Source organism: Capra hircus, chromosome 27 (genome assembly GCF_001704415.2).
Source record: "Capra hircus breed San Clemente chromosome 27, ASM170441v1, whole genome shotgun sequence".
Taxonomy (NCBI): Eukaryota; Metazoa; Chordata; class Mammalia; order Artiodactyla; family Bovidae; genus Capra; species Capra hircus.
The window spans coordinates 5440382-5461211 of record NC_030834.1 but is presented as its reverse complement, the minus strand read 5'-3'; the positions used below and the strand labels follow the sequence as shown (position 1 = coordinate 5461211).

The following is a 20830-nucleotide window of genomic DNA, read 5'->3' as shown; positions in this document are numbered from 1 at the left end:
TTGAAAAGTTAAAATTGTAAAACTTTTTTTAAATTGTAAGGCTTTTTTTCTTTTCTTTTTTGATTACTGGAAGTGAACTTTTTGTTTTATGGAGTGTCATGGTTAACTCAGTCATTTTTAATGATCTGAGTGCCTTTAACAATTGAGATTCAATTTTATTTTAACAGCTGTTGTTATTTAAAAAATTTTAAAGATGATGTCACTTATAATAAATTCATTGGATTTTGAAATTTAGTATTAGTGTAAGAAGATTGTTTTAATTGTAACTATTTCTGTGAAAAAAAGACCTTATGAATACAATTTTTGAATAGCCCTTACAATTCTTACTCTAACCTACCAGCTCTTCAACTCTTAAGTGAATTTTTCTTAGTCCTTACTTGAGTGTTCTTGCTTGAGAAAAGAATTTACCCTTAGTGACTGACTATCTTAGCATATTTATTATAACTGTAAAACATTTTTTTACATTTGAAATTGTTCATTCACTCTCCAGTGCAAAGATCTGACAATCACATGATAGAATATTGCTTCTGCTCTGTTACATTTAGGATGTGGGGTCTTCTCAAGCAGTTAATTTTTCACCAGATTCCTGAATAGAGGCTGAATATACTGTTCCTTTGGATGACATTATTTTGCATTTTTAGAAAATTTAAACTTTTTATAGGAAATATATTTTCATAGATAATCTTGTAGATAATCTAAAATCCACCACCCTGAAGATATAGCTTTAAGAGTGTAGCATGTGTGGAATTTTAAACTTAGTATTCAGTAAAATTCAATGTTGATTTCATATTATACAGGACTTTAATATAAAGTTTATTATTTTTTGCAGGCAGCAGAAGAGGAAGAATCACAAAACCAGCATGATGATAGTTCCTCTGATTCAGGAACTCCGTCAGGCCCTGATTTTAATTATATTTTAAATATGTCTCTATGGTCTCTAACTAAAGAAAAGGTTGAAGAGCTGATTAAACAGAGAGATGCAAAAGTATGAACTTCTGTGGGTTAAATAATTTGAAATTATTTCAGTGTTTTCCATATATTTATTTTTCTTTTCCAAAAATAATTTTATATATCCTTTATCCATTTTAAAATTATATGTTTATAATTGAATGTTTAAATCACACTACCTTTTTATTATAGGGGCGAGAGGTCAGTGATCTTAAAAGGAAATCTCCTTCAGATCTTTGGAAAGAAGATTTAGCAGCTTTTGTTGAAGAACTGGATGTAGGTTAAGTCTCCATTAAAATATATTTGAAAGAGTAATGTTTGTCAAACAAAATGAAAGTTTTTAAAATTAAATTATCTCAGGATTTCTTTTAGCTCTACAGAGGTTAATGTGTTTATAAGCTGCAGAGGATTAAGCTTCTAGCTATATGAAGTCATAGAAAAGTTATGTCTGATGTAGATGAATAAAAGCTATGGAGTGGGATTTTAGAATGAGTTGAGTTCTAATACTCTCTACTAGTTAAATTTGCTTAACTGACTTCAAATTAGCTTATTGCTTCAATTTTAATGTTTTCCCCCAAAAGAGGAAACCATATATATATGTGATTGAATATAGGTATTTGATTTTTAAAAAGTAGAATGATAGTCTCTTTAGACTTTCAATAGAAAAATTTTAAATTTTTTAAAATTTAGTTTTCTCCAAGTAGAATTCCATTTTAAAAAATAAAAGAAAAAATGTAGAGAAAGATATAAAATACAAACTTTTCCTAAAATTGCCTAATTTATTTTTAAGCAATTAACTCACTTAAAATTTCACGGTAGCAATATGATCGTCTAATTTTGAGTAGTACAAGGTAAATTGCTATTTATTATTAATCATGATATTACTTATATTTATTGGTTTTAGTTGTTTCATTGATTTATTGTCCACATGCTCTAGTTTTATAACCTAAGTCAGAATTCGAACTCTCAGGAATGAGTGTGGTATATTAGTTGCCTAATAAAATTTCTGGAATTTTAATGATCTCTCAAGTATCACAGTATCACGTGTTGCCTTGATTTATACTTTTCTTCTGTTGTTATGAATTAGATTTTTTAAAAATTTGAGACTTTTCCCTGCTGACTTATACATTTGAAAATTAATATCCATTAAGATTGAAGCAAGGTAAAGCAAGAGTAAAGAATGGCTTCATATTTGTTACCAGAACTGGCTTTTTGTATGATTTGCTAGGCATCTGATGATACCAGGTCATCAACAGTCCTGATGCCATAATATGTCATAGGGTTCTAGAGGTGGAAGGGACCATGTAGGTCATTTAGATACAACCCCCTTGTCTTACAAATGAGAAGCTTGTTAGATAGAACTGGGACTACAACCCAGGCCTTCTGATTTAGAATTGTTTTTCCCTTAGGTTAGATCACCTGAGTGAATAAAATGAGATTTGACTTCTTCTGAAGTCCCAATTGTCTTTTCTGATGAGTTGTTTATGCCCCACCCTCCTCCCCATCCTTAATGATTCCCCTCCAGAAAGTGGAAGCGCAGGAACGAGAAGATGTTCTGGCTGGGATGGCCGGAAAAGCAATCAAGGGGAAGGTTGGCAAACCTAAGGTGAAGAAGCTTCAGCTAGAAGAGACGATGCCCTCCCCTTACGGCAGGAGAGTGGTTCCTGAGATCACTGCCATGAAGGCAGATGCCAGCAAGAAGCTGCTGAAGAAGAGAAAGGTAGAACACTGCCCGTGGGTGGGCTCCACCTCAGTGATGGCGTTTGTAGGAATCGAAATTTTACTGTTATGAAATCATGCTGTATTTTTGTTTCAAATGCATCTCTATTTCACTGTGATAGGAAGTCATTTGTTCATGAAAGCAGTTGATCCATACATAGGATGAAGACATATTAGTCAAGGACCCACATATATGTAAAGAGTGACTTAACTTGGTCCCATTTCTAAAAAGAGAGAAATATTCTACTCAGTATTCTAAATTAAAATCATGGAACAATAGCAACAAGAAGTATAAACCATAAACTTTAGATTTGTATCATGACCAGTTAAGGAAGTCTTACAGTAGAAAAGGGTCTGTTTGGCTTTTGAAGTAAACTGTCATCTTTTACTATTTGTTTTTACCTTTAGTTAAAAGATCATTAGACACAGCCTATATCATTGGGTTGATTGATGTTATAGTGGATTTAAAAGCCTCCCGGAGAATGGGGGTCAGTTAGCCAGAGGAAGGAAACATCTCAGAGGTGAGGAAGCAGGAGCCTGATGGTCACAAGGAGAAAGGCCGACTTTTCTCGGCAGGCTGAGTTTAGAAGCAGAGCGTGCCAGGTGGACCTGGGAACTCGGGAGACAAGCCTGGGCGCTGGGTGAGGCTGGAGGGTTCTCTGTGCAGAGAGAGAGTGGAGCCCCAGGTGGGACACTGGGGTGCAGGGGAGCCCTCTTCTGCTGTGCTGAGGACCAGGGTCTCACACGTTCACCTACACACAGAGCTTTCTCTTCTCAGAGATGGCTTCTCGTCTCTCCATTTCCCATGGTGTTAGTCAGGATCTGTTTTCAGCACATTTCTCTGAGCCTTTTGTACTCCTTGAGTGACTGCGTTTGTGCCCAGAGAGTTCATCACTTGACTCTTGAATCGATGTCCTGAAGCGGTCATGGTTCCAGGAGAGCTGGACTAACACAGCCATCAGAACACTCCCAAGCCCCATACACTCAGCATGCTTGAATTAATTCCTGGTTTTAAAACTCCCCTCCTGCCTCTGCCTGATCTAGCTTCTGGCATGATCAGCCATCACTAACACAGGCCAGAAGCTGGCAGGTATCTCATTTAATCAGTAACTTAGTCCTACTGACTGACTATAAAAGAGTCCCAAAATCCACGCTGTTATCTTGGTCCCCACTGACTCTGTTTTAGGATTCAGTCTATTTTCTCTGAGGCAGTTTAAGGTCAGCCATGTGGCTCCAGCAGTCCTGTCTGTAGTCAGCCAGTCCTGACTCTACCTATTCACTTCATTCCTCTGTCTTATCTCTTTCCACCAGGGTGATGTTTCCAAAATACAAGACTGGTTATTACACAGTGACCCCTTGTGTGCAGTGATTGAGCTTCCACCTGGCTGCCCTCACGCTTCCCAGGTGGCGCTAGTGGTAAAGAACCCGCCTGCCAATGCAGGGAGACATAAGAGACGCCCGTTCTATCTGTGGGTCGGGAAGCTCCCTTCGAGGAGGGCATAGCAGCCCCCTCCAGTACTCTTGCCTGGAGAATCCCACGGACAGAGGAGCCTGGTGGGCTGCTGTCCATGGGGTCACAGAGAGTCAGGCATGATGGACCTTTCCTCTCAGCTGTCCTCGAGTCCCAGCAGACTGAGGCATCATCTTTTCCCTCGTCACTGCTCACTTGGTGGATGTACCCGAGTCACTCTGCTCACTTGGTGGATGTACCCGTCTTCAGTACCCAGCAGAAAGGGCTCCTTTTCCCTGTTGTCTGTCCTGCCCTGGGCAGGATTGCTCACTTCTCCTCACGGGTCACTGTTCTTTCTCCGTTTCAGGGTCAGGGGACTTTGTCTTATGCTTAGCAGTATATGACATGTCATGTTTTATTCTCATAATAATAAAGATTATTTTTATTATCGTCAATAATCTGAAGGATTTTTCCTAGTGGATAGAGGCCTGAGCTATAGCAGTGAAATTTTTTCAGGTGCCTTTTGGTACCTTGTCCTTAGCTTTGAGTCTGAAAGTCCCTTGGATAATCAGAAGCTGCCGCCTTATTTCTTACAGTTGGTTTTAAGTAGCTATCATCTCACAGAATGCACTAATAGATTAGAGTGGTAAGCAAGATCATTTTCCATAGCTACATAAAAAGCTTGGTCTGATCAATGTCATCTCTTAGGGCCTCAGTAGACCCATGCATTCTTTTTATTCATCTGATACAGAAAATCTATCTATTGACTGGAAATGTACCTCTAAAGCACATATGATATTAGTTCAGCTTGTATTTTTCCTGATGGTTTGGCTTTCTTTTGAATGTGTAGGGTGATCTGGATACCTCAGCAGTGAAAGCGGACTTCGATGAAGAGTTCAGTGGAGCAGTGATGGAAGGCGGAGAAGAAGCATTGACCCCACCAGCTCCTGCAAACAAAGGTCCCAGACCCAAGAGGGAGAAAAAGGAGCCTGGTGAGTAATCATTACACAGTGTTTTGTTTGTGAGAAAATGTGTATGTTCAGGGCATTAGTAGATTCTTTGTGCTTTTTTTCTGGTAGGTGAAGTGATATCTTCAGTTCTCACAAACATTATAATGAACTTTTAGTTATAATAGTTTTATTTTTACTGATGATATTTAGATGAGTATTGATACATACCTTATTGTTACTCATTTGTTTTTAGGCACCAGGGTGAGAAAAACACCTACGTCGTCTGGCAAACCCAGCGCAAAGAAAGTGAAGAAACGGAACCCTTGGTCAGACGATGACTCCAAGTCAGAAAGTGACTTGGAAGAATCAGAACCTGTGGTTATTCCAAGAGACTCTTTACTTAGGAGAGCGGCTGGTATTCTGATATATTTTATACTTATTTTATCATTTTTTTGTGGTTTGACAAAGTTAGTATTACTTATAAGTTGGTATTGTTAGTATCATCAATATTACTGAAGTAGTAAACCATTAGTATTTCAGAAGTTAGTTCACAAAGACCAAAAAGCCTTCTTTATAGAATGATCTTTTCTAGCAAAGTTGGACATACATTTCTCCAAAGTGAAATCTGGAGAAAGTGTTTTCTTACTGACTTTTACGATAAAGTTTGGGTTACATTCTGTCGATAGTTTGGAGATGTTTGCTAGAAAATGTACCTTGATATGGGCTCAGTGGTAAAGAATCCACCTGCCAATGCAAGGAGATGCGGGAGACGTGGGTTTGATCCCTGTGTCGGGAAGATCCCCTGGAGGAGGGCATGGCATCCTACTCCAGTATTCTTGCCTGGAGAATCCCACGGACAGAGGAGCCTGCTGGGTTACAGCCCAAGGGAGTTGCAAAGAGTTGGATGCAACTGAGTGAGTGAGCTCACACGTGTGTACCTTGGTGTAGGGCACTAGCAGCGGGGGGTCCACAGGCAGCGCGGGGTCCACAGGCCGTGCTGGGTCCATAGGCCGTGCTGCGTTGGTTTCCTTTTGGTGTGTTGTCTGTCATATCATGAGAAACCCCCCACTTTATCGGCTGGTTCATATGCACACAGCATTATTTAGATAATTGCAGTGCCAGAGCTCAGGTTGTAGAAGCCCATTTGCTAGTGTATATTAGTGTTAAGCATGTGATTTGATCCTCTTTGAATATTTATTAATTTGAAGTCTTCAAATACTTAAAAACTGATGAGTGTCCTATTTTATAGTTTCTTCTCAAATTTTAAGTCCTAATTTACATAAAATGAAAAAACATTCTGATTGTTTTCTTTGGGAGATACTTTTATATTTCAGGCCTTCAGTCACTAAGTAATTGAATTTCTTTCCCTAAAGTACATAGGTAGTATAACAGGGGTAAAATTTTTTTTTGTTATAGTTGATTTACAATGTTGCATTAGTTCAGAGGTGAGTTTTAATACTGTATCAAGTTACATGAAAATTAATTTATTAACAGCTTTAAAATTGTATTTAGGCTTTCCCCATACATTTAAAATGAAGTATAAAGTTGCATAGCATCCAAATGAGTTTAAAATTTTATTCCATAGTATATGCTAGAAATTATAGTAAAGCTTATTTGCATTATACCAGTGTGCCCTTCTCCATAGTGGGTGCTTTTTTATGTGTTATATTATTTTGCTAATATATTGAGATCTTAACTCTGTTTCTCCTCATTCATCTGAAAAATTACTATTTCTATTATTTCATGGTAAAACTACTGTGAAGAGAGATGAGAAGTTTTTATGTAAGAAGTTAAGAGAAAGCACTTTCTAAAGATATACAGGTTGTCTTTTGTAATTGCAGAAATGGGGGAGTCGCATATTAGTAGTCACTTTTACAGTGGCCATGTCCCCTTTCCTCACTGTTTGGAGTAACGTTTAAGTGTGAAAAGCAGCATCCTGATGCTCTCATCAGGATCATGTCGTGTTCTCTGACAGCTGAGCAGGACCCCAGAGCCTCCTGGGAGTGCAGGCTAGACGTTAAGACCATCCGAGTAACTGAGGCCAAACTTGGGCACTTTTATTCTCTAATGCTTGTCTTTTTCTCTTGCATGTGTTCAGAGACTGCTGGATTATTTTTCAAGTGTATGGTTTGGAATAATATTTCACTTTGATAAAGCTGGGTTTAAAGTCATTTTTATTTTTGTCCTAGCTGAACGGCCAAAGTATACATTTGATTTCTCAGAAGAAGAGGATGAAGACGCCGATGATGATGATGACAATAATGATTTAGAGGAATTGAAAGTTAAAGCATCTCCCATAACAAATGATGGAGAAGATGAATTTGTCCCTTCAGATGGCCTAGATAAAGATGAATACACGTTCTCACCAGGCAAATCGAAGGCTACCCCAGAGTAAGTAACACAGCAACAGCTCTTCAGTGACACGGCGCAGTCAGGTATCTTGGCATCACAGGAAGCACCAAGAAACTGTTACTGTTCTGGGGAAGGCCCTCCCCATGAAGGAATAAATCTGGTTAATATTGTAGCTGTTTCCATAACTGTCCTTATAGTTGAGAGCATAGGGTGGCAAATGTTTTCCATACAAATTTGAAATAGTAAACATTTTAGGCTTTGCAGGCCGTATGGTCTCTTGACTACTCAATACTGCCACTGTAGCAAAAAAGCAGCCATAAATGATATGTGAATGGATGCGTGTATTTGTGTTCCAGTAAAATTCCATTTAAAAAGTTATGCAGCAGGTGTATGGGACATCCCTTGACAACCCTGGTTCGAGGAAAGTTAGGGTGTCGCTAGAATCGGGAGGTCACTTTGCCTCCTTTGCTTTGGTCGTGGTTGACTTTTCTTGCTCTGCTGTGTGGCAGCAGGGACATGTAGGATATGAAGTTTGCAACTATTTCAGATTTTTAAGGAAGTATTTTACCACACGCAGTAAAGTATGAGAAATCAGATTATTGCCTCCTCTGATGGAGATGGACTTTCTTCTTGGATTTTTGCCAATTTACTGGTGTTAAATTCTGAAGTGGTTCTGTCAACCACAAAACTTAGTGGTATTTTGATTAACTTGGAACTTTTGCTTTTCTGTTAAGTAATTGCTTTTTCTGGTGTCTGTGTATGCGCACTAATGCTTATGAGAGAGCAAAAAGGAGTATGGTTGCCCTGGTTTTACAAGAGAAACACGAGAGGGCTAGACTGTTCTGTAGTTATAACCTTGCAGTACATATATTATATATAAACTCAAGGTTGAGATAGCGACTGATAGGTGATTGATTTCTTTTTCTTTAATAGAAAGTCTTCCCACGACAAGAAGAGCCAGGATTTTGGCACCCTCTTCTCTTTTCCTTCATACTCTCAGAAGTCAGAAGATGGTATGCTCATTTCATCTTTTCACTGTCTATTTACATATTATTGCTATGGCTTTTTTTGAGTAGTAAACTTACTTTCTCTTTACATTTTCTTCAATGTAATAAGGTTTATTTTTTCCTGATGTGATTTCTAACTGAATGGTCAGTATTGGCATTATGGAAGCACTCAGGTGGAGAGGCAGGTGCTGACATGGATGTGTGGGTGAGGGGTAAGGAGTGTGAGTGTTTTAAGGAGACGAAAGTATAGACAGAAACATTGGAAGGCTGAAAATTTTCACGGCAATGAGAGTAGGTTTATGACAGGATTTTTAAAGCTACAGGCCTACCGATATGCCAGTTCGTTTTACTAAATTCTAGTAGCTATAAGACAAAACCTTCATAGAAGCAAATTTAATCAATGTGCATACTTTTAAAAATTGCCTACATTTGTGTGTAGAATTTCTAAGGTCAAAACAAATCTAGTTATATTTGAGTTACTATTTTCCATTTTTTAAATACACATCCATGTAGCTAGACAGACACGTAGGCTGTCATCGTTCCGTTGCTGAGTGTGTCTGACTCTTTGTGACCCCAAGGACTGCAGTGCGCCAGACTTCCCTGTCCTTCACTAGGTCCCAGAGCTTGCTCAAACTCATGTCCACTGAGTCAGTGATGCCATCCAACCATCTCATCCTCTCTTGCCCCCTTCTCCTCCTGCCCTCAGTCTTTCCCAGCATCAGGGTCTTTTCCAACGAGTTAGCTCTTCACATCATGTAGCCAAAGTATTGGCGCTTCAGCTTCAGCCCTTCCAATGAATTCCTTTAGGATTGACTGATTTGATCTCCTTGCTGTCCAAGGGACTCTCAAGAGTCTTCTCCAGCACAAGTTGAAAGCATCAATTCTGCAGTGCTCAGCTTTCTTTATGGTCCAAGTCTTACATCCATACATGACCATTGGAAAAACCATAGTTTGACTATATAGACCTTTGTTGGCAAAGTAAGGTCTCTGCTTTTTGATATGCTGCCTAGGTTTGTCATAGCTTTCCTTCCAAGGAGCAAGTGCCTTTTAATTTCATGGCTGCAGCCACCATCCACAGTGATTTTGGAGCCCAAGAAAATAAAATGTCTGTTTCCACTTTTCCCCATCTATTTGCCATGAAGTGATGGGACCGGATGCCATGATGTAAATTTTTTGAGAGTTGTTTCATGCCAACTTTTCCCATCTCCTCTTTCACCCTCATCAAAAGGCTCTTTAGCTCCACTTCACTCTGTCATTAGAGTGGTATCATCTGCATATCTGAGGTTATTGGTATTTCTCCAGCAATCTTGATTCCAGCTTGTGCTTCATCCACCCCAGCATTTCACATGATGTACTCTGCATGTAAGTTTAAGCAGGGTAACAATATACAGGATTGACGTACTCCTTTCCCAATTTTGAACCAGTTCATTGTTCCATGTCTGGTGCTGACTGTTACTTCTTAACCTGCATACCTGTTTCTCAGGAGACAGGAAAGGTGGTCTGATATTCCCATCTCTTTAAGAATTTTCCAGAGTTTGTTGTGATCCACACAGTCAGAAAGATTTAGTATAGTTAGTGAAACTGAAGACATTTTTCTGGAATTCCCTTGCTTTCTCTTATGAGCCGACGAACATTGGCAGTTTGATCCCTGGCTCCTCTGCCTTTTCTAAATCCAGCTTGTATATCTGGAAGTTCTTGGTTCATACACTGCTGCCGCCTAACTTGAAGGATTTTGAGCATAACCTTGCTAGCGTGTGAAACGAGTGCAGTTGTGCAGCAGTCTGAACTTTCTTTGGCGCTGCCCTTCTTTGGCATTGAAATGAAAACTGGCCTTTTCCAGTTCTGTGGCCACTGCTGAGTTTCCCAAACTCGCTGACATACTGAGTGCAGCACTTGCACGGCATTATCACTTAGGGTTTTAAGTAGCGCAGCTGGGGTTCCATCACCTCTACTAGCTTTGTTTATAGTGATGCTTTCTAAGGGGCACTTGACTTCACATTGCAGGATGCCTGGTCCTAGGTGAGAGACCACACACCATGGCAGTTATCTGGGTCATTAAGGGTCATTTTTTGTATAGTTCTTCTGTGTATTCTTGCCACCTCTTCTTAGTCTGTTCTGTTAGATCCTTACCGTTTCTGTCCTTTATCATGCCCATCCTTGTATGGAATGTTCCCTTGATATCTCCAGTTTTCTTGAAGAGATCCCTAGTCTTTCCCATTCTCTGGTTTTCCTCTATGTCTTTGCACTGTTCACTTAAGCCTTTCTTAGCTGTCTTTGCTGTTCTCTGGAACTCTTCACTCAGCCGGGTGTCTTTCCCTTTCCCCCTTGCCTTTTGCTTCTCACATTCTCTCCGCTGTTTGTAAGGCCTCCTCAGACAGCCACACTGCTGTCTTGCATTTTCCTTTTGGATGCTTTTGACCACTGCCTCCTGTACAGGGTCACGAGCCCCCATAGTTCTTTAGGCGCTCTACCAGGTCCAAGCCCTTATATGTTTGTCACCTCCACTGTATAATCCTAAGAGATTAGATTCAGGTCCTACTTGAATGGCCTAGTGGTTTTCCCTGCTTTCTTCAGTTTGAGCCTGAATTTTGCGATCAGGAGCTGATGATCTGAGCCACAGTCAGCTCCCGCTCTTCTTTTTCTGGATGCAGAGCTGCTGCTTCGGTTGCAGAGCATCATCAGTCTGATTCCAGTGTGACCATCTGGTGATGTCATATGCGTAGACAGACATACACAGATCTGGTACATGTTCTAAGGTGTATGTAGAGAAAGCCTGTCAGAACAGCCATATAAAAGTCTCACATCCAAGTTGCCATTTTAAGAGTACCTTTTTGGTTTGAGGAAAGGAAGGATGGAGGGAAAAACTGATTAAATTGAGTGTAAAAGTAAACTGAAGGTACCTACTTGCCTTTTAAGTTAACCTTTAAGGATGTAAGATTGTTGAATGTTGTTACTGATATTCATGAAATAGTTAATTAGCTGTGTATATACTAAAATAATCACAGTGAGAACTTTTATTAAATACCTCATTTTAAAATCAGTATTTTTGAATTGACCAGTTTAAAATGATTAGCATTTGGGAGTATTAAGAATTTTTATTACTCTGTGCATTTCTATGTGGTTTTACAGAGTTAACATTTTTGAAATACAACACTGTAATATTTTTATTTCTGCTGTTTGTATATTGTGGACTATATGATCACAAAATAGAAACATATATTATCTAGCTAGAGATGTCATCAGTAAAAATAAAGTTTAACTACTTAGTGGTCCTTACAGAATCTCTTTACTTAAAAAAATGACTAATTTTTAGATTCAGCTAAATTTGACAGTAATGAAGAAGATTCTGCTTCTGTATTTTCACCATCATTTGGTCTGAAGCAAACAGAAAAAGTTCCAAGTAAAACAGTAGCTGCTAAAAAGGGTATGTACTTATTTTTGTTAAGCATCGCATAAACCGTATATAGTTGATTTCAAAGGAAATTTAATACAATTTGAAACTAATTGCACTAGTATTTCAATAGAAAATAGCTATAAAGTATAAATGTATATACAGAAAATCCCTCTGGTTTTCTTAACTATTGAGGTAATTATTAAAATGTCTGTAAGATCTCATTTTAAAGCTCTTATAGAATAATCCCATGTACTGATATCAAAAGACAGCTTTCTAGTGCAGGTGTCCTGTAGTGCGAGTTCGTCCCTAGCGCAGCCGGTCGTGTCGTGTGGGGCCTGCCTTCACTCATCCGGGGAGCCACTGGTCAGTCCCTGGGGTCCTTTTTTGAGTCAGGTAGCTTCTTTCTTTTCCATAACCTTAGGTTGTTTATCAACAGGCTGAGTTGAGTCATGAATCTGTTACTAGCACTAAGGCACACCCCTCAGAGGAGGCCAGTGTTAGTGCTCCGGGTCTACTCACCCAGCAAGTCAGTAAACAGTCTGGAATGTCCCTTTAGCATCTGAGAAAGGCGGCACACAGACCACCACGGTAGATACACGTGTTAGAGGGGCAGACAAGCAAGAGGAGGCCCTGCTTCCTCTGCACACACCAGGGCCGTGGTGAGAAATCGTTTGGCTCACGGGCTCTCGCCCGCACGCCCTCGTCCCTCTCTTCATGGGCGGACTCTCCTCCGCGGGGCTGTACCTGCCCCTTCACCAGTGACTGAGGGAAGCTGGTTTGCCTCAGGGCTCTTGCCCTCAGGCTAGCTCACTCTGGTTTCATCCCGGCTCTCAGTCTTGTGCGGTGAAGCGTTCAGAGTGATGCCAGGCTCCACACCCCACCCATTCCCAGCTGCCCTCACACATCACCTCCCAGACAGCCCTAACTGCAGTGTGTGTGAGGGTCAGGGTGGCTTCTGGGGCGCTCAGACTTCCCTGCAAGCATCTTACCTTGATGGCAACACCTGAGAGCCATCCTGAACACTTGGAGCCAGTGCCTCTTCCAGTGATGAGCCTGTTTCCTTCATCAAGCCGTTCACTCCTAACAGGTTAAGAGTTCAGTGTCAAGGCCAGCACAGCTGGCACTCGCCTGCCCTGAGGCTCCGGCTCAGGAGAATCAGGGGTGACCTACTCTTGCCCTTACTCACTTTAATGGCCCTTGTTTAAAATGTCACTTGAATCATCAAAAGGCAAGTTACATATAATAAAAAAGCATTTTGTCACCAATCAGCAGTTATTTGCCTTACGCTGGCACCAGATGAGACCATTTTACTATGCAAGGCCACTCATCTCCATGTCAGCAGTAAGAAACCCTGTCATTACGGGATTCAGCTTGGGTTGTTGTTAAGTATATTACATTGATCTGTGAAATGGACATTTGCTTAATAGGAAAACCGTCTTTAGATACAGCCCCTAAGCCCAAGAGGGCCCCCAAACAGAAGAAAGTAGAGACTGTGAACTCTGACTCGGATTCTGAATTCGGTGTTCCAAAGAAAACAGCACCAAAAGGTGAGCGATTACCTTTGTGTGACTATCTCAGCACATTCCATGTGCAAAGCATTTGTTTCTTCTACTCATTGAGGCTAGAGAGACTGGGTACCTGTTTTAAGTCTCTTTACTCTTCAATAAACAATGTTCTAAGAATCAGTGCTCAATTAGAATCCTAAGGAAGTGTACAGCAGTTTGGCCCAGTCAGTGAGTCTCAATTTCTTGATTTGTGAAACAAAGATCTCTCTTGCAACCAGAGAATGGGTCAAAGACCCCCTGCAGGGGACTCACTGGAAGTCATTCCTTAAAAGGCAGCAAGGGCTCCTCTTAAAGTGTGGGACTCCTTGCAGGAGGCTGGAGGGCTGGCAGGCAGAGCCTCGTCCTGTCTCGGGGTGGAAACAGCTGCCCTCGGGGCCCCTCCTGGCACAGCACCAGCTCCTCTCCCCGTGGCCTGTGGGTCTCAGGGGTGCTTTCAGCGGAATCCATGGCTTCTCTAAGGGTAGCGGTTCTGTATTTCACCACCTGATAAGATACTGGCGTCAGTGTGTCTATTTCTTAAAATGGTGGTTGGGGTAAGGAGATAGACCTACGTGGCCCCAAGGGAGAATGGGGGCAGACGAGAAACAGGGACTTGGGAGGTGGACCTGTTCACGTGCATGGCTTAAAACAGTGCCATCTTACTGATTCATCTGATCAGACGTGACATCCCAAGGCCACATAGCTATCTTTTCTTACCATACAATCTAGCCATAGCTCCTGAACTTTAACACAGTTAGAGTTGCCATTTACTTCCATTTTCTGTCTCCGGCTTCACTGTAGGAACATTTGGTAACCATTCATGTTTTACCTCTCACTTTCTTCCCGTGAGAATGAGGTAGAGGAAAAAACTAGGCTTACAGGGGGGTGATTCTAATCTGAGAAGGAATATGGAGATTTGACAGATGCTCTCATGACTAATGCTGGGGTGACTTACTTTAGGATTGTGCTGCTTAAAATGGGACATGCAACTGGTTATTAGTGTGATAAGTAAAATTTAGAGTAGGCATTTAAACCATATATTACTTTCCTAGTGATTCATATTATATTTTTAAAAGTACTAGTCTGTGGCAAATAGGAACTAATTTTTAGTACCGCATACTCTTTTGGATTTTTGCTTCAGGCCCAAGCACCACGGGATGTGCAGATGTTTTATGCATTAGGGGCTTGGTCATTAGAATGTGCCACGAGGACATCCCCACTGGTTTAAATGTAGTTGTGAACTACCTTGTGCTCTGGGGTTGGCGTGACTAGTGCTGCTGACGGACTTTTTCCACATCAGTCACGCTAAGAGATTAGGGCTCCCAAGAAGCAAAGTGGGTTCTGGTATCTATCTTTTTATCCTGCACTTAACTTTGGGAGAAAAAACTGCTTTGTATCATTTTAAGGTAAAGGCCGAGGGGCAAAGAAGAGGAAAGCATCTGGTTCTGAAAATGAAGGTGATTACAATCCTGGCAGGAAAACCTCCAAACCACCAAGCAAGGTAATAGGAGCATCTTTTAATGTATGGTTTTAATTTGCTTATTACTATCATGTCTTGATACAGCTTTAACCCAGCATCTCTTATCCATAGGGGGCTTGTTTATGGTTAAAAAGTTATCCAGGTATAAAATTTATATAATCAGGACCATCTCTTGGATACAAGTGTCGCATAAATTAGCCTACTTAAGAGTACTCCACTTCTTCCAGTGGCAGAAGTTACATGCTTCCTTAACTGAAATATTAATTTTCAGATCAAATAAAAGCTATTTCTTTTTTGCAAATTGATTTGACAAGGACCAATTAGATTTTCTAACTTGAACTCATTTGACTGTGGATAATTTTCCCAATTAGCCTGATGCTTCTCCAGAAGTACACTCTCTCTTTTAGGTAAATTAATAACATCACATGCCCCCCTTTTCTCTGTCTTCCTTTTAAAACTTAAAAATACGAACAGATGCCGTTAGCTGTGTGGTGTTCTTTACATTGACCCTTTCCACCCAGTCGTCTGCTGGGACTGGGGCCCTTCCTGGTGGCCTCTCTGCATGTTTATAAACACTCACCTTGTGTGCACCTACTGCGCACCGTCTTGTTCTCTTCTCATGAGCTGATAGGTACTTAGCAGTAAGTTGAATTTTTATTTTTCTGTGCGTAGTTGCTGGGTAACATAAGGTTAGAAAGAAGTAATGGTGTAAGTATTATTATCATAGAGAATTAGGTAATGGGCCTCACACTTAAGTTACTTAGCATTATAGCTCTGATCTTACAAGAACCATTATTTTTCAGTATGTCCCAAAATAAGTGAAGGAATAACTAGTCCTTTAACTTTGGTGTTTTAACTTTTTTTTTTTTTTTTAAACCCCAGAAGCCGAAGAAAACCTCTTTTGATGAGGACTCAGATGTGGACCTCTTCCCCTCAGACCTCACCACTGAGCCACCATCGCTGCCGCGGACTGGCCGGGCGAGGAAAGAAGTAAAATATTTTGCAGACTCTGATGAGGAAGATGTCGATTTTGCAATGTTTAATTAAGTGCCCACCGAGCACAGAAACAGTTCTCAGAAGATAACTTGTGTTGTCCTTTTTGTCTTTTCTGTCTCAGACTTTTGTACATCTGGCTTATTTTAATGTGATGTAATTGATGGTTTTTTATTATTGTGGTAGGCCTTTTAACATTTTGTTCTTACATACAGTTTTATGCTCTTTTTTACTCATTGAAATGTCATGTACTGTCTGATTGGCTTGTAGAATTGTTATAGACTTGTGCATTAGCACAGATTTTAATTGTCATGATTGCAGACTACAGACCTGCTTTTTGAAATGAAATTTAAACATTAAAAATGGAACTGTGTTCTCCGTCTCTTTAACTAAAGATGAACGTGCAGTAAGAGCTCCCATACACCTTTAAAATAAATATACTTTATTCTTTGCCAGGAGACTCCATGGAAAAAGGTAAACAGCATATGAACATAGAAAGCACTGTTAAACGATCTCAATGTACAAACAGCCAGTGAAAGCACATCACAGACTTGCTAATATATCAAAAAAAATCCACTAGTGCTTAAATGAGAACTAAGAAACTGACACTTGTATCTGTTAACCACTCCATCCCACTTCATAGTGACTGAACCGGGCCCGAGGATGCAGACTCTCTGCCCATGACTTTGTGGGGGTGGGGGGGGCTGGGGTGGGGGGGTCAGCCCCTACCTCTCAGGACACAGAGTTACCTGGTACAGGTGGCAGACCAGCCCATCGTCATCCCATGAAACCTCCGTAATGGCTTGTGAACAGGTAAACAAAAACGTATTAACACTGAACAGTGTTGCTGCCTTGGAGGCTATCATCACTGTAAAAATGTCTCTTTAAAAAAAATTGTGTAGTTATGTCATTAAACAAGTAATAAACCATTTTTAATTTAAAGTGACATCAACAACTGAACAAATGGCGTTTGATAACTGAGCTGGCAGTTACACTGATAGAGAACGCTCTCCTGCCAGCGCAGTGGACCTGTATACATTTACTGGGCGACAGGAAATAAAAGCCGCGGTTCGAGAGCATCCGAAGAGCAAGGACAAGCGCCTACACTAACTGAATTAGAGCATCTTTAGCCTTATCTCGTCACACTCCAATACTCCGCTTCCTTACCTGGATGTCTTGACTGTTCTGTGAAAGCAAAATACGCATCCTTTCGACCCTCTCTCAACCGGACACGCACAGCAATCTGCTCCGCGACCGCGGTCTCGGTGACCTGGAGTGTGGACATGAAAGAGCCGCGGACGCACGGGAGCGCAGAGCCGCACTGCTGTATGTACAGAGTCTCCGGAAACGCGACCAGGGTGAACCGAGCTGGCTGGGTCTTTGCCATGCAATCTTGAGTGTTCAAACGGGAAAATAGAGGCCTTTAACTAGCTTGGGGTTGCATGAAATGGCTGATTTTTAGAATTTAGAAAGTTTGTACTTCTAGGTAAGTTAGACAGCGAGGGGTATATATTGATACATACGAAAACTTCTTGGTCCTTCTTGAGTTTTAATATATTTTCAGTCCAAAAACTAAGCAGCAGTAAAAATGTTTCTTGCATTTTAAATCCCAGGAGTGAAGGTTCTGGGGAATGTTGGAGTAGCCAGAAAGTGTCTCACTGCAGCAGTGGGGACTGGCCGACGCCGCTGTGCTCCACGGAGCTGGGGGAGACGCTGGGGCTGGGCTCCGCCGTGTGCCCGCTGGAGCTGGGGGTCAAGGGCTCGTGCCCTTCAGAGTTCTCCAGCATTTCCTGAATGAGTGGTGGCATCGAGCCAGGGATTTCCATCTTCAAGGTAATTACACGCTCTGCACCTTTTAAAAAGAGAGAATAGAATCTAGTAGACAGGGATACCCGGGTCTGCTCTCACCCCCTCACGGTGGGGGAGCTCAGGGCGCCCGGGCCTGCGCGTGGGACGGCGCCCAGACACCCCCGCTCCCTCTGTGGGCAGCAGCGGAGACGGGAGGATGGGAGATGTGATCAACTCCACCACTCGGCCAGTTCTGGGAAACAGTCCTGGTGTGTGTTTACTCAGCATCATTGACAGAGAAGCTCCTGGTGCGAGACCAGGAAGTGTCTCTGAGAACAGCGAAAGGACGGCAGCGCCCAGGAGAGGCGGCAGGACCCGAGGGCCCAGGGGGGCGCCGGCAGCCCCGCCGCTCGCTACCTGTGGCTCTTCAACACTGAAGGGCTTCGCTCGGGGCTCAGGCGGCAAAGAATCTGCCTGCAACACCGGAGACCCAGGTAAAATCCGTCACAGCGCCTCAGGGGCACCAACACACTGCAAGCGCCCGAGTCCCCCGTGTGGACGAGGCGGGTCACAGGACTCGCATCCCGTGAGCATTGCCGGACGAGCGCGGGCCCAGCAGCGTCACTGCTGTGCGGCCAAAGCCCTCACGCCGCCAGTGGTCGGCACTACACATCCTCCCAGGCCTCTGAGAAGGGGCTCGGGGGCCGGAACTGCCTGTCAGACGTGACTGCTGTGCGTCTAAGCACACTTTCTGAAACGTGACCTGCCCCCTGCTCAGCGGTCCTCAGGGAAGGGGAAGCGGCAGGTCCGCCCAGGGACGCGGCCCGGCCTGCTCTTTGGCAGGAGAGCTCTGCTCTCGCCCGCAGCCGGCCTGTGGCTCCACGCACTTCTGTAACCGCCCCAGTGGCCGTGCAAACCGGAAACCACTAGGCAAGAACAGGAGCACCTCTCCAGGAGGAAAAGTCCCCTTTCTCAGAGGTGCACAAGCAAACCTGCGTGTGCCCAGGGTGGTGGGCAGCCTGCAGGGAGGGGATTGCAACGGGCAGCCTGCGGAGAGAGGGGACCACAACGGGCGCCTCAAGCACCGCTGACCTTCTCGTGAGGTTTGGGTGATCAGGAAAACCTGGGATTAAGTGCACACAAACCAGAGAGTGTGTGGAAAGCTGGAATGAAACGTACGCAGCGAGAGAGTGACAGAGCCAGTCACCCGGCATGCAGCATGTTCTCCTGGAAACGCTTTTTCTAATCACTTAAGTCACATGAAACTGTAAAGCCCTTCTCATAATCTGCTAAGATCACTGCGTGGGCTAAGGTATGAGGTTTAAGAGGAGGCACCCTACTTCTTTTTGTGAATGAGAAATGAATTCCAAAATGATAACAGAAAGGTACCTATGGTCAAACGCCCTGCATTAAAACCCTTCTATAAAGGCCACGTGTGGCGGTCAGGGCAGCCAGCCCACCTGGCGGGGGGGTGCGGCGGGCGGGACGCACCTTTCGCGCTGATGCTGCGGAGGTCTGTGATCTTCATCAGGATCTTTGGGAACATGTGAGGCTTGCTGGGCCGTCTCTTTCTGATGTAAATCTTCAGGGCTTCCAGCAGTGGTTCTTGTAGCTTATCTACTTTTGTTGGTTCTTCAAGGTCCTGACGGTCTGGATTCCAGAAACAAGGTATTAAATAATTGAGGTCAGGACAGAATGAGCTCTGTACTCTGGCGAGTCCCTGCCCATGCCCCCACCTCCTCACATTAATTAATCTTGCGATTCAATCCTATAAGCACATTTGAAGGTGTGTGCGGCTGTTCTGGGCTTTCCAGGTGGCTCAGTGGTAAAGCACCCGCCTGCCACTGAAGGAAACACGGGTTCCATCCCTGGGTGGGGAAGATCCCTTGGAGGAAATGGCAACCCACTCCAGGGTTCTTGCCTGGAGAATCCCATGCATGGAGGAGCCTGGCGGCATAGAGTTCAAGGGGTCATAAAAGAGTTGGACATGACTGAGCATACAGACGCCACTGTTTTAAGCTGTGATACTTGAAAATGACTGCCCTTGTTGGTCAAACCACATTTGGAAGGCTGGTGGCCTTTATCCCAAGCAGAGAATTACTTCGCTTGACCAGGAGGTGTCACTACTGAACTGAATTAGAGGAGCCCTCACCCAGATGGTTAAAATGCAGGTAAACCAGCCCCCAATTAAAGGCAGTGGCTCCTGGTGGGCCAGTGAGGGTGTCACCACCAAACAGAACCTGGCTTCACACCACCCCTCTCGAGGTGGGGGGGGCCAATGCCGAGACTACACTTCCTAGCCCCCGCCTTGGCAAACAGCATCAGCAGGCTCCCGGACTCATCCTAAGAATGTCCCCAGGCAATTCACTTTACGATGGTCTGATCCTACCTTTAAAACAGCAGCTGTGCAATGCAGAAGTAGCATTTTGTTATTTCAGAGCAGGAAAACCCCAAATGCCTTTAACTTATAATAATACAGAAAAATGCAACAAACTCTAAGCACGCATGCCTGGTTTCATCCACATGTCCTTTCCATGCAAAATAACTCCAAAGTGGAGATGAAGAGTCTCCCATAATTTACAAGTGTGAGCTGCTCTCCACGGACTCTCACGAGGGTGTTCTGGGCGGTGGTACCTCCACAGATCAGGCAGATGGCGCTGAGAAGGCCTGTCTCCGCGTCGTCCATCTCCAGCGGCAGGAGCTGGCCGGCGAAGGTGAACACCAGGTCGGTCAGAGGGCCAAAGCCGGCGTTGTGCATCTGGGTTCGATTCAGGGTCAGGCCATCCGAAAACGTCATGGTGTCTTGCTCTGGGGTGTACCTGGTGCAGATTCTGAGAATCTGGGAGGAAACCACCACAGCTGGATCATCAACACGGGCCTGGCCTGACAGCCTCTCCGGGGACCCAGGGAGGGAATCCCAGGAAGGTTCCAAGGGCTCTGGGGCGGATGGGCTCCCCCACCCCACCGGCCTTGGGTGCCAACGCTGCTCCAGCTCTTCCTCCAAAAGACCACACACGTCAAAACAAGGGCGAAACCTTATTTAGGGAATAATAAATAGGACACAAGAAATTTTGAGAAATATCTGTTTATGCTAAAAGTGATTCATTTGACTCAAGTAAACATTCATTGAGTACCTACTTATATCCCAGGCACTGCGCCAGGTGCTGGGGATGAAAGAGGAAGAGTCTTTTTTTTTTTTGAAGAG

At 43.1% G+C, this 20830-nt stretch overlaps 2 protein-coding genes across 5 annotated transcripts in view; one reads left to right on the top strand and one right to left on the bottom strand.

Moving 5' to 3' along the window:
- The window catches only part of TOP2B (topoisomerase (DNA) II beta), a 62021-nt gene extending 45795 nt beyond the window's left edge, over positions 1–16226 (top strand). Inside the window, exons 26-36 of one of the 3 annotated variants that reach the window (XM_018041906.1) lie at positions 830–985; positions 1141–1224; positions 2474–2668; positions 4968–5109; positions 5321–5482; positions 7257–7458; positions 8353–8432; positions 11740–11850; positions 13248–13367; positions 14771–14865; positions 15727–16226. In XM_018041906.1, coding sequence (XP_017897395.1) covers positions 830–985; positions 1141–1224; positions 2474–2668; positions 4968–5109; positions 5321–5482; positions 7257–7458; positions 8353–8432; positions 11740–11850; positions 13248–13367; positions 14771–14865; positions 15727–15891 — 1512 coding nt within the window. In that variant the 3' untranslated portion in view covers positions 15892–16226. The remainder of the gene's footprint in view (positions 1–829; positions 986–1140; positions 1225–2473; positions 2669–4967; positions 5110–5320; positions 5483–7256; positions 7459–8352; positions 8433–11739; positions 11851–13247; positions 13368–14770; positions 14866–15726) is intronic. The other 2 variants (XM_018041907.1, XM_018041905.1) reach the window with 2 other exon arrangements.
- RARB (retinoic acid receptor beta) overlaps positions 16259–20830 on the bottom strand; it is a 182574-nt gene continuing 178002 nt past the window's right edge. For both annotated transcript variants that reach the window (XM_013975483.2, XM_005698926.3), the window contains exons 6-8: positions 20260–20464; positions 19117–19275; positions 16259–17689 (exon numbers count right to left, since the gene is read on the bottom strand). In XM_013975483.2, coding sequence (XP_013830937.1) covers positions 17493–17689; positions 19117–19275; positions 20260–20464 — 561 coding nt within the window. In that variant the 3' untranslated portion in view covers positions 16259–17492. The remainder of the gene's footprint in view (positions 17690–19116; positions 19276–20259; positions 20465–20830) is intronic.